This window comes from Chlorocebus sabaeus, chromosome 3 (assembly GCF_047675955.1).
Source record: "Chlorocebus sabaeus isolate Y175 chromosome 3, mChlSab1.0.hap1, whole genome shotgun sequence".
NCBI classification, from domain to species: Eukaryota; Metazoa; Chordata; class Mammalia; order Primates; family Cercopithecidae; genus Chlorocebus; species Chlorocebus sabaeus.
Window position 1 is genome coordinate 11,092,900 of NC_132906.1, and position 12,268 is coordinate 11,105,167.

Sequence of the window (12,268 nt, forward strand, 5' to 3'; positions counted from 1 at the left end):
TGAGCCATGATCATGCCACTGCACTCCAACCTGGGTGACAGTGAGACCTTGTCTCAAATAAGAAAAGAAAAGAAAAAGTTCAACTCACCAGGAGTTTTCTACTTATGACTTCTTTTCCACTATAAGAAAATACATATGGTGAAAAGATAACATCTTTAAATAAGATTACATAGCAAGAAAAAAATGAATTTAATCTCTCTATTCTATATGGTTATACTGCCAATTGCCACATAATCTATTTTCTGTGTTCCTCTCCCCCCCATCCCACACATGCTATCAATTACCAAATCCTGCTGATTTTATCTCCTTAGTGTTCCTCAGATCTCTCCTTCCTTCTGTCTCTACTGTTTCTGCCCTAATTCAAGCCCTCATCAGTTCCCATTTGGATTCTTGTAACAGGTTCCACTCTTGGCCCCATACAATCCATTCTCCACACAGCAACCAGAATGATTGTTTACAAAGTGAATGCCATTGCCTCCCTCCCCGTGGCAAATCCTGCAGTGCTTCTCTGAAACTTCAGGGTGAAGTCCATAGGCTCGTCATCTTCTGAACCCACCTACTGGCCTAACCTCACCTCTTTCTGGGCCTCTACTTATTTTATTCAGTCTACTACACAAAGATTCTTCCCTTTTACAATAGGTATCTTGCTGTTTCATTCTTGTAAGCTTTCAAAATGCTGTCCTCTCTATCTGGAACACTCCTGTACTACCCCTTCCATGACCCTGACTAATATCACCTGGTGCTTCAAGACCCATTTTACTTGTTTCCTCTTCAGAAAAGACTTCCCTACTCCCCATCTAACGTAGGTGTCCCTCATCAGGATTCTTGTAGCATGCTGTGGATGTTCCCACCATAACACTCACCAGAACTAGACTGTACAGGTTGTCTCCATGACTAAACTGTAAGCCCTCCTTAAGGATGGAGACCAGCCTTGCTATATTTGTATCATTGGTACTTTGCACGTTGTTCCTGATCGTTGTTTGGCACTTAATAAATTTAGAGGAATCAAATGAAAATATTAATTTGGTGAACTATTGAGAAATTTAGTACATGTATCCTTTTCTGTCTTTTTCACTTGTCGGTTTGCATTAAAGAACATTTGCATCAGATAAGACGTTTGTGTTCTTTTATCCTGGTGTCCAGTATTTAATTTTAAACCAAAATGAAGTCATTTCCCTTGATCTACCGACAAATAGAAAAAGAAGGAAGCAAAAAATGGCCAAATGGGGGTGGGAATGTCATTAATAAGTGACCAAGGTCAGCATGCCAGCTAGAATTTTAAGAGTTAACAACCTAGCCATGCTGTCTTATAAACCATGCTTTTTTTTGTTTTGTTTTGTTGTGTTTTTAGGAACTATCCCTTCGACATAGTGACATTGTTAAACCTTGTTCTATTCAAGGCCTCTGACACCAACAGAGAGATTTATGAAATCTCCATGCAACTCATGCAGGCACGTATCATTGACTGGCGTAGAAAACATCCATCCTTGAGTGCAGAAAATAGAAATGGTAGTTGATTACCTAATTGCTGTTTATTGATAGGCCTTCGTTTATTTCTGCATATCATTTGTGGCTAGGAAGAGTGAGAAAGCAATTATATAATCTCTTGTAAACATACTAATTAAACTGATGTTTCACCTTTAATACTGTTTTTAAATGGGCGTTAATTAATTTTGTTACCTCTAACCTTTGTTAAATACAAATGCTCCTGAAGTATCCAGCTAATATTTTTCATACTACTTTTTACTTTCCTACCTCTTTATAGATCCTTGAAGCAAAGCTTTTCGTATACTCGAAGAAAGTCGCTGAGCAAAGACCGGGAAGTATTCTCTATGGAACACATGGCCCGCTGCCCCCCCTCTACAGCGTGTCACTCACCCTCTTGTCCTGTGAGCTGGCCAGGATGTACCCTGAACTCACACTCCCCCTCTTCTCAGGTACCAGGCAATAGCCAATAATAACATATGTGATCATTTCGTTACTCTAAGTAATTTTTCTTTTTAAATTCTAGTTTAATATTAGAGTTATGACTGGGAGCGATGCTGCTTATGCCTGTAATCCCAGCACTTTGGGAGGGCGAGGCAGGCAGATCATTTGAATCAGGAGTTTGAGACCAGCCTGGCCAACATGGTGAAATCCTGTCGCTACTAAAACTACAAAAATTAGCCAGGTGTGGTGGCATGTGCCTGTAATCCCAGCTACTTGGGAGGCTGAGGCAGGAGAATCACTTGAACCCAGGCGGCAGAGGTTGCAGTGAGCCAAGATCGTGTCACTGCACTCCAGCCTAGACGACAGAGTGAGACTGTCTCAAAAAAAAAAAAAAAAAAAATCTTAGAGTGATAATTAGTGATGCTAAGTTTGTAGGTCAGAATTACTGTGGGCTAGATCCAGTTACATGTGAAAGTAAATTCTATAATAATTTTTAAATGAAAAAAAGTTCTTTATCTAAAGCAGTGTAGGCATAAACATACATATGACAAATGTAAGGTGCTTAGATTAATAATACTAACTTCTGCACACATTATATATATAAATTTCCCAAAGAAACTAATTTCCCACAAAAGCTAAATATGAACAGTATAATTTATAATACATATAATTGCTGTAAGTTGTTTGGTGGTTGTGGTAGTGGTGGTGTTTTGTAGCTTGTATTTTGCCACATATATAAGTTGTTGAAAGTTTGAATTTTTGCATACTCTTTACAATCTTCATTAATAGTTTTTGTGAAAATTAATTGCTAAAGAATTGCATTTGGTAGTCCAGGCGTGGTTGCTCACACCTGTAATCCCAACATTTTGGGAGGCCGAGGAGGGCTAATCACCTGAGGTCAGGAGTTGGAGACCAGCCTGGCTAACGTGGTGAAACCCCGTCTCTACAAAAAATACAGAAATTAGCCGGGCATCGTGGCCCGCGCCTATAGTCCCAGCTACTTGGGAGGCTGAGGTAGGAGAATCACTTGAACCCAGGAGGCGGCGGTTGCAGTGAGCCAAGATCATGCCACTCCGCTCCAGCCTAGGCAACAGAGTGAGACTCTGTCTCAAAAAAAAAAAAAAAAAAAGAATTGTATTTATCAACGAACTTCCTCCCTAAGCTTATGTCGCACTTTGTCAAGAAACAGACTTTGGTCTCTTGAATTCATCCTCTTTTTCCATCGCTATCACCACCTCACCACTTCTTTGTCCAGATCCTCCTCAGTCCTTCCCTGCCTCTGCGTTACCTAACTACAGTTTATCCTCCATGTGGCAATCCATCCACTATGCAAAGCCAAATATGTACAGCAGTTCTTAAACTTCTCTGCCCAATTGTCCTAAAAAGAGCTGATAACAGCCTATATTTAGTGAGTGGTTAGTAGGTACCAGGCTCCGTGCTAGGCACTTTATGTGCATTGCATTCATCTCTTAATATTTATAACCCCTGGTATAGTACAGTGGTTAGAACAGAGGCTTTGAAGTCAGGCAACCTTTCACTAGTTGTTTGACTGTGGGCAAGTCACAGAACCTCTAAATTACATTTCTTATCTGTAATAGTAATGGCTACCCTATAGGATGTGTGAAGATTAAAATGATGTAATGAAAACCAAGCAGCTGACCCAGTTCTGGCATGGAATTATCACAACGACCACCAACACCATCATCACTATTTTACAGATGAGAAACTATGGTTTAGAAATGTTAAATAATTTGTTCAAGACCATATAGCTAGGAAGCAACCAAGCCAGAATTAAATCTAGATCTGTCTTCCTCCAAAGCCATTGCTATAAAATTAGAACTCAGCCAAGGGGTGGGGGAAAAAAACTCTTTTTCTAAACTTGCTTTCTACCTTTTCATTCAGGAATCCTCTACTCCAATCCTACTGAATCTTTGACCAACATTCCAGGTCCTCTTGTAAATCTTTGCTTCTGTACATGCTGTTGAATGGCCCTCGCCCTTTCTTCCTAACTTCAGCTTTCCATAAGCTCTAACTTAACATCCAGCTCTACTGTGCAGACCTCTCCATCTACCTGAGGCAGAGTTAGTCACTTCTGTGTGTAATACCAGAAACAGTGGAGAGACCCAATGAAAGCCTTTTTAGTAAATTAATTCTCTTCTTTCAAAACTAAAATTTATTTTTATGCACTTCACCCAAGCTTTGAGTGCTGCCTACATGCTAGGCACTGTGCTTGGGTTTCAGAAATACAGAGAGAAATAAAAGTATCTCCCATCAAAGTTTCATAGTCCAGCAGTAAAGATAGATGTGCAATCAAGCCAAGCACAGTGGCTCATGTCTGTAATCCCAGCACCTTGGGAGGCTGAGGCAGGTGGACCACTTAAGGCCAGGAGTTCAAGACCAGCCTGGCCAACATGGCAAAACCCTGTCTCTACTAAAAATATAAAAATTAGCTGGGCATGGTGGCACATGCCTATAGTCCCAGCTACTCAGGAGGCTGAGGCACGAGAATTGCTTGAACCCAAGAGGTGGAGGTTACAGTGAGCCGAGATTGTGCTACAGCACTCCAGCCTGGGCAACAGAGCGAGACTGTGTCTCAAAAAACAAAAAATTAGATGTGCAATCAAATGATTTTGATACAGTATAGCAAATGCAATTTTTTGAAAAAGAAAAATGCCAGTGTATTAGACAGTAGCTGAGGGAGTAATCAATTATTGGGCCAGGAATATCAGAAGACTTCCCAGAGAAGTTGTCTCAGCTGTAGTTTGAAAGGAGTAGAAATTTGCATAGCAGACAAGTAGCTGACAGACATTACAGACCAAGAGACTATTGCATATGCATGGGCTTAGAGTTACAAACTAGCATGATGTAATTAGGGGATTATATAGAGGTCAGCTTAGGTAACATAATGTGCAGGAACAGGAAAAGCTAGAGATGGTAGTGGACAGACACAGAGGCCAAAATCGTGTCTTGGAAGGCCTTGTGTACACTAAGAGGTTTGCCGGCCCGCAATCTTCCATATGTACTTTTTGAATCCCCCTTCAGAGCTCTGTAAACAGAGAGAGCATCCAAGCAAGCTGCTGGGGTTTTGAAAGCCACTGATGAGTTGCAAACAAGAAGAGTGAGTATCAAGATTAGACTGCATTTTTAAAAGCCTGGTTGCAGTATAGAGAGTGGATTAGTGAACATCCAGTCTGGAGAGAAGAGGCTAGTTAAGAAACAATGGCAGTAGTCCAAGGAGGAAATAATAAATGATAAGGGCCTGAACAAAGACAGCCCAATGAGACTGGAGAGGAGAAACCAGAGTGAAAAGCTGCCAGGCAGAGGCACAGAAGAGAATGCCTACTGTGATACCAAGGAGGTCAGTGGTGATAACCCTCCTAGAAACCCAATACAGGGAGAGGAGAAGGTTTGGGGCAAGGCAGAGATTGGGAGCCAGCCCAGAATGTTGACTGTATGTGTCTGCTGGACTTCCTCCTGTATGTATGAGCCTGGACTGAGGGGAGGTCAGCAGTAGCAGCTCACAGCAGGATAAAAGGGATTAGAGCCACGGGCACAGATGAGATCAGGAATGGAGAGAGCACAGAGTGAAAGAAAGGACCTGGACACCCCCACTGTTGCAGACTGGTCTGAGGAAGACGGAAGGGTGAGAAGGAATGGAGGGAGAACACTCAGGAGAAGAGTTTCATGGAAACGTAAAGGAAAAAGAGCTTTAGAAGGAGAGAGTGAGCAGTCCACAGCCTCCGATGCAAGAGAGATCCCAGAAGAGAAGACCTGAAAATGACTCTCGGAGTTCTGAGATACATTGGTAACTGTCAGTGGTTTCTGCAGGGAGGTAGTGGCAGAAGCCAGATTGCAGTGGCCTGGCTGGGAAAGAATGTAGAAAGAGAGGCTGGCCCTCCAGCGAGGTGCAGTGTCAGAGGAGGAGTTGTAAGGATGAGCGATATTGGAGCATGTGTATTAGCTGAGAGGGAGATGCTAGTAAAGTGGGAGTGGTTCACGATTCAGGAGAGAGAAGACAAATAGTCCAGCAACTTTAACCAGATCAGAGGCTCCTATGAGTTGCAAGCAGGTTCAACCTACATTTCCTTCAAGAATTACCTTTTGGTTGTTTTGACTTATGGGAAATTACTTTTTAAAAATAACCCAGAAAAATTAGGAGGTTATAATAGATTCCAAACACTTGTTTTTAATATAAACCCTGTGGTGAAATTTTTATTGCCTGTAATTTCAAATGACCTAATTATTGTAAACGGCCAAATTGTTCAAGTCCACTGAACAAGAGCATCCCACTGATGTTGTCTCACATTTTATTTAAAGTATTTCTGGGGCCGTGAATAGAGGGCTGTTTGCATGTCTATGGCATTTTTCTTTTCTTGTTCCCTTTTAAAAAGGGAACCACCCTTGACTGTCCAGGAGCTACCTGGGTGCTTGGGATACCTCAGACAGACATCCCTACGCTCTTGGTGCTGATGTCTGTCAGACAAAATGCAATTAACATAATAAACAAGCAAATTATGTAATACATAAGTCTTGGCTCCAAAAAGTCTATAGATTTTTATACCATTGTTAAAAGATAGGTCTTTTGAGTAACTGCTCTGTCTCTTATTCGTTTTTGGGAATTTTTTTTCCCCCTCTTCAAAGTCCAGATCCTTCTAGTGGAGTTTAAATAGTTTTCCCACCATAAAACTAAATTCTGAGTCTTTGCACCCAGAAGTCATTTTCCACCACCGAAACCCCAAAGCACCCTGTGCCTTTCTGATTTCATTTGTCACGGTTTCCCTTGCCGCAGAGTGATTTGTCAACATAATTTGCCTGAGTCTCTTTCTTAGGGGCAGGAACTGCATCATTCGTCAGTCTTTGCTGTCTTTGTCATGTCTAGCACAGTGGCTTGCGCCTAGAAGATGCCCCGTACCTTGGGACAAATGAATGTTCTGATTTCATAGGGATTTGAGTATGTGACATAACAGTCACATACATCAGACATATCCGTAAATGTAGAAATCAAGTAAATTTGGAAATTTTAACCTATGTAAAATATAATAGCTTAGCACTGTCTGAGTATTGTGATATAACATTATGGTCTCCAAAGTAAAAAATTATAATTTTAATTTTAGGAAAAGGGCCAAATCGATTAAAGCTGCTGTTTCAGAAGATCCAGTGGATTATCTTGGTATAATTCCTGGCATCTGTGTTGTTCTATTATTTAGCAGCCATGAGCCCTCTAAGTGAGATTGCACTGCCACACTGGATCATCACACCTGTATAAGACCAAGCTTTCTAGTTTCCCTGAGGATAAAACACCTTCTTCTCTAGATATGAGAAATAGATTACATCGGAGCCTACTGCATATAGATAATGCTGTGCTTCTCTATCTTAGAAAGTTTGTTTGAATTATAAAATTAAATGCTGCCAGCAGTGAAACAATGCCAAAATGCTCTGAGAGAAAGTAATGGTGAAATGGCTGGACCAGACCTAGGGCTTCACTGTTTGGACTCACTTGTCTCACAAGGGACACGCAGCCCTTGGCAGGCACCTTGCACATGCTTAGCAGTTTTCAAGACGACTCTGCAAACTGGGTTTATCCTTCCTAGAGATCCACATGTCACTTTTTAACAGCCAGTTTTTCATGGAAGACTCTTTGTAAGACACTGGGCCAGTGGAAAGATAATCATTGATGTTAGACTGATCCTAACCACAATTTATAAGAGCCTGCTGGGTGACAGGCACTGTGCTGAGCACATTGCATTCATTATGATTGTATCTTTTAGTCATTACAGTAGCCTGATGTGGGGCCCTGTCAGTTCCATTTTACCAACAACGGACCTGAGGAGCAGAGAGGTTAAGTAACTAGCCCAGAGTCACATGCCGCTAGTATGTGGTGGATGTAGAATCTGAACACATGCCCTTCTGACTCCGAGTCCCTTAGTTTGTCCACCCTCTGAGGTACGTCTTCCGCTAGCAGTAGATTTGAACTCACTCCACTTTTACCAAGCCTGTGCTTGCCCCACAGTGCTATACACTTTCCTGCACAGGGCACCAGATGTGGAGCAACAAGCTTGCAGACAAGCCTTGGTTTTATGATTCTGTGGCCTTGAGGAGCTCCTGTATATGAAAATGTTTTGTAAATGTAGGACACTGTTCAGTCTGCAAGTTGGCATTTGAATTTTTTTTTTTTTTTTTTTTTGAGACGGAGTCTTGCTGTGTCACCCGGGCTGGAGTGCAGTGGCGTGATCTCGGCTCACTGCAAGCTCCGCCTCCCGGGTTCACGCCATTCTCCTGCCTCAGCTTCCCCAGTAGCTGGGACTACAGGCGCCCGCCACCACGCCTGGCTAATTTTTTGGATTTTTAGTAGAGACGGGGTTTCGCCGTGTTAGCCAGGATGGTCTCGATCTCCTGACCTTGTGATGCGCCCACCTCGGCTTCCCAGAGTGCTGGGATTACAGGCGTGAGCCACCGCGCCCGGCCCAGCATTTGAATTTTAATTTATTTTTGTGGAATAAGGTATGAATGACTCTCCGTCACTGCAATTATCTTTAGAGGTAAGCCAGCGATTCCCCACAACGCACCCCAACGGGCGCCAGATCATGCTCACCTACCTGCTGCCCTGGCTGCACAACATCGAGCTGGTGGACAGCAGGCTCCTCCTCCCAGGGTCGAGCCCCAGCAGCCCAGAGGACGAAGTCAAGGACCGGGAAGGCGATGTCACTGCTTCCCACGGGCTGAGAGGCAATGGCTGGGGCTCTCCAGAAGCCACGTCACTCGTCCTGAACAACCTCATGTACATGACGGCCAAGGTAAACTCAGAGGAAATGTGCTTCAAATAGCACGGCTCCATCATCAGAAAAAAAAAACAAAACAAAACATGGGTTAGTCAAACCCCAGGGAAAATGGAATTCCTTTAAAATCACATGAATGGGGATAAATAGTGATGATGGTTGCACAGCAATATGAATGGACTTAATGCCACAGGCTGTACACTTACAAATGGTGGTGATGGTAAACTTTATGTTATGTGTATCTTACAGCAATTTTAAGTATAATAATAAAAATAAAAATAAGCCTAATGTTTTAAAAACTCACATGAATAGGTGTTGTGCATGACTGATTTGTGCATTATTAATTACTATTTGCTGAAAGATGGCATCTTTCTGATAAATGGTCATGTTTCCTCCTTATGATTTTGAGATGGTCATGACCCTCAAAACTATGTCAAACATTTTGCATCCTTACAGTTTTCACACATCTCTTGGGCTGGTTTTTACTTTGTTATATAGTATGGAGATGAAGTTCCTGGGCCAGAAATGGAAAATGCTTGGAATGCTTTAGCCAACAATGAGAAATGGAGCAACAACCTGAGGATCACCTTGCAGTTCCTGATTAGCCTCTGTGGGGTCAGCAGTGACACAGTTCTCCTACCCTATGTAAGTGTTTCTCAGACCTTCAAGAGTGATTATTCCTGCAGGGACTCCCATGTGCAATTTGCAAGTCAGAATGTGCTCTTCGCTCCAGCTAAAATAGAAATGTCCAGTTAGTCACATGAGAGCTCATCCAGATATTACATAAAAGTTCCCTTCTTGCCCCCTAGACACTGGCTATGTGTGCTAGTGATGCCTCTGTCATCTCCTTGCTCTGAGCCTTGGGACACAGAAACCTATTGATACAGGGGGTGGGTATTTTTTGGCAGTTTCCGAAAGCTGCCTTCTGTAAACATTGGACCTACTATGTAAGAGACACTAAGTAAAGTGTTGTATTATTACTAATAAGAATGTTTACATCTTGATGCGCTTGAAACAGAATAAGAAAGTAGAGTATCCAGGTTTTTCTCTTCAAATTCAAGTGGTAGAAGAGGGAAGTAAGCACAGAGAAATCCTTCTGCAATGTCTGATATTTACTGTTGGTATTTAAAAGTGATAGGATCAACAGAATGACAGCATTTTTAAAACCCAAACTCAATTGGCATTTCTGTGCTGGTTGTTTTTGTGACGAGTTTATGCCTTCCTGCTGCTTCGAGTCACATAAGCCTCACTGCGGCTTGCAGGGCTCAGGTTGGACTCTGAGGCCTGCAGTAATGTGGAGCTTTAATCCAGAGTTATTTTTAAAATTTAAAACCATAAAAACAGCTAAAACTCATTTGTTTCTTGGGGGGAAGAGAATAGCAGGGGACTGGATTCCTTTTAAAACAAAAATAGCTAACGGTTTTTTCCCAGGGTTTGTATAAATAAAATTCTTTCTGAAGATGAGACCTTTGATGGCAAGTTTTCAGTTTAGATAGAATTCACGTGCCTCAAAAGTAACTTTGTAAAACTTAGCCATTAGTAAAGGTAAGGACTTTAAGAACACACTGCTGTCAGACATGCAGGTGAAGAGAGGTGAATTTTAATCCGAGCCCTTGGTTCGTCCTAGGATAGCACAAAGAGTAGCTATATCACGGTGACAGCTCCTGCATGATGACACACTTATCTAAATGAGAGGTTTACTGACCTGGCGTTCCTGTGGACTAGGCTCTGTGAAACATCCCTTGTTTTCTTTTTCTCTTCTCAGATTAAAAAAGTGGCAATATACTTGTGCCGTAACAACACCATTCAAACCATGGAAGAGCTTCTCTTTGAGCTGCAGCAGACAGAGCCCGTGAACCCCATCGTCCAGCACTGTGACAACCCGCCCTTCTACCGCTTCACGGCCAGCAGCAAGGCCTCCGCAGCAGCCTCAGGTAAGAAGAGCCACTGGGCAGACACCTGGTCACAGATCCCTGGGGTTTCCTTCATGTAGATTCCTGAAAGGATATAAGAATGTGTTTGTTACTTTTTTCTTATTCCTGTGTGTGCATTCAATTAAGAGATGGCTTAAGAATAACTGAGACATGGGCTGGGCGTGGGGACTCACGCCTGCAATCCCAGCACTTTGGGAGGCCGAAGCTGAGGTCAGGAGTTCAAGACCAGCCTGGCCAACATGGTGAAACCCCATCTCTACTAAAAATAGAAAAACTTAGCCGGACGTGGTGACATGCACCAGTACTCCCAGCTCCTCAGGAGGCTGTGGCAGGAGAATCGCTTGAACCCACGAGGTGGAGGTGGCAGTGAGCCAAGATTGTACCGCTACACTCCAGCTTGGGTGACAGAGCAAGATTGTGTCTCAAAAAAAGAGAATAACTGAGTCTCTTAGGGACTGTAGGGTTAATGAAATGATCTTGTAAATATGACTGAGAATCTGTGGCTCAAGCATCCTCCATCACAGAACTTTGTATTTCAGGCCAATCCCAGCCAGGACACTGCAGTCACTCAGTAATCTCATTTCTGGATCCTCCTTCTTGTATCTGGACCCTCCCTTGGCTAATATTCCTTCAGCGTTGATTAAAATACCCCCGAAAAGTATTATCACTTTTGGTTAATTGGTGTCTCAGCAACCTTTCATGAAATATATGCCATCCTCCTCAAATTCCTTGAAGCCTGCCTCCCTTCTCCTAACCTCATGCAGTAACTGCCTTCCAATTCCTCTCCTCCCCGAGTCTCCTGTGCCCTCTGTTCGCCCTACACCCTGCCACCAGAGCAGTGTTCTTACAGGGAAGCAGTAGCACAGCAATCAGAAGTGCTAGGTCCTTGGCCATACTTCGCTAGCATTGGTTTAGTAACTCCTGGACCCAGAAATACTAAAGCAGCCAACAGCAGGGCCAGCCACTATAAATAAGCTCATTACCTAAGTGGCCAGAAAGAAGAGGTTTCAAGAATGTAGCCTCGCTTTACAAGAGTTAAGGAATTTGGTTTGACCATAACAGATGTCTACGATTCTCTCATTTCAGTGGTGTGGGCTTGGAAGATTGTTTAGAATGTCTGAGATTGTGCAGAAGATGTAAAAAATCTTCCAAACATAAGATTTTACAGGAAATCTTTCCCTGGAATTACTTGAGACTTGAGCTTGACCCCTCTGCTTGCATCTTTTTCTAAATGTTTTTCTTCCAATCCCATCTACAGGAACCACTTCTAGCAGCAATACAGTGGTTGCTGGCCAGGACAATTTCCCAGATGCTGAGGAGAACAAGATACTGAAAGAATCTGATGAAAGGTTAGTACCGAAATTTGACTTAATATCCAGTGTAATGTTCTGCAATAATCTATACAAAGACATCAATACAGGTTTATGGAGTTTCATAAATTTTGCACATACATAAAAACCCTTCTTTGTTTTTAGAAACTGAGACTTACTTTCCGACTCTACTCTGTATATCCCTAAAGATAACAATTATTTCTGTGCAGTCAGAGAAGAGAAAGATTAAGAAGGGTATTGTTCTGGTGGTGGAATTCCACTTATCCCAGGGCTTAGTAAAAACCATGAGTTGTTCTGT

The 12,268-nt window shown here is 42.5% G+C and overlaps 1 protein-coding gene across 3 annotated transcripts in view; it reads left to right on the plus strand.

Moving 5' to 3' along the window:
• Nucleotides 1-12,268, plus strand: part of FRY (FRY microtubule binding protein) — a 274,917-nt gene that overhangs the window by 175,165 nt on the left and 87,484 nt on the right. For all 3 annotated transcript variants that reach the window (XM_037986846.2, XM_007960079.3, XM_073013220.1), the window contains exons 30-35: nt 1,352-1,451; nt 1,766-1,937; nt 8,467-8,723; nt 9,204-9,350; nt 10,471-10,639; nt 11,898-11,988. In XM_037986846.2, the coding sequence (XP_037842774.1) occupies nt 1,352-1,451; nt 1,766-1,937; nt 8,467-8,723; nt 9,204-9,350; nt 10,471-10,639; nt 11,898-11,988 (936 nt within the window). The remainder of the gene's footprint in view (nt 1-1,351; nt 1,452-1,765; nt 1,938-8,466; nt 8,724-9,203; nt 9,351-10,470; nt 10,640-11,897; nt 11,989-12,268) is intronic.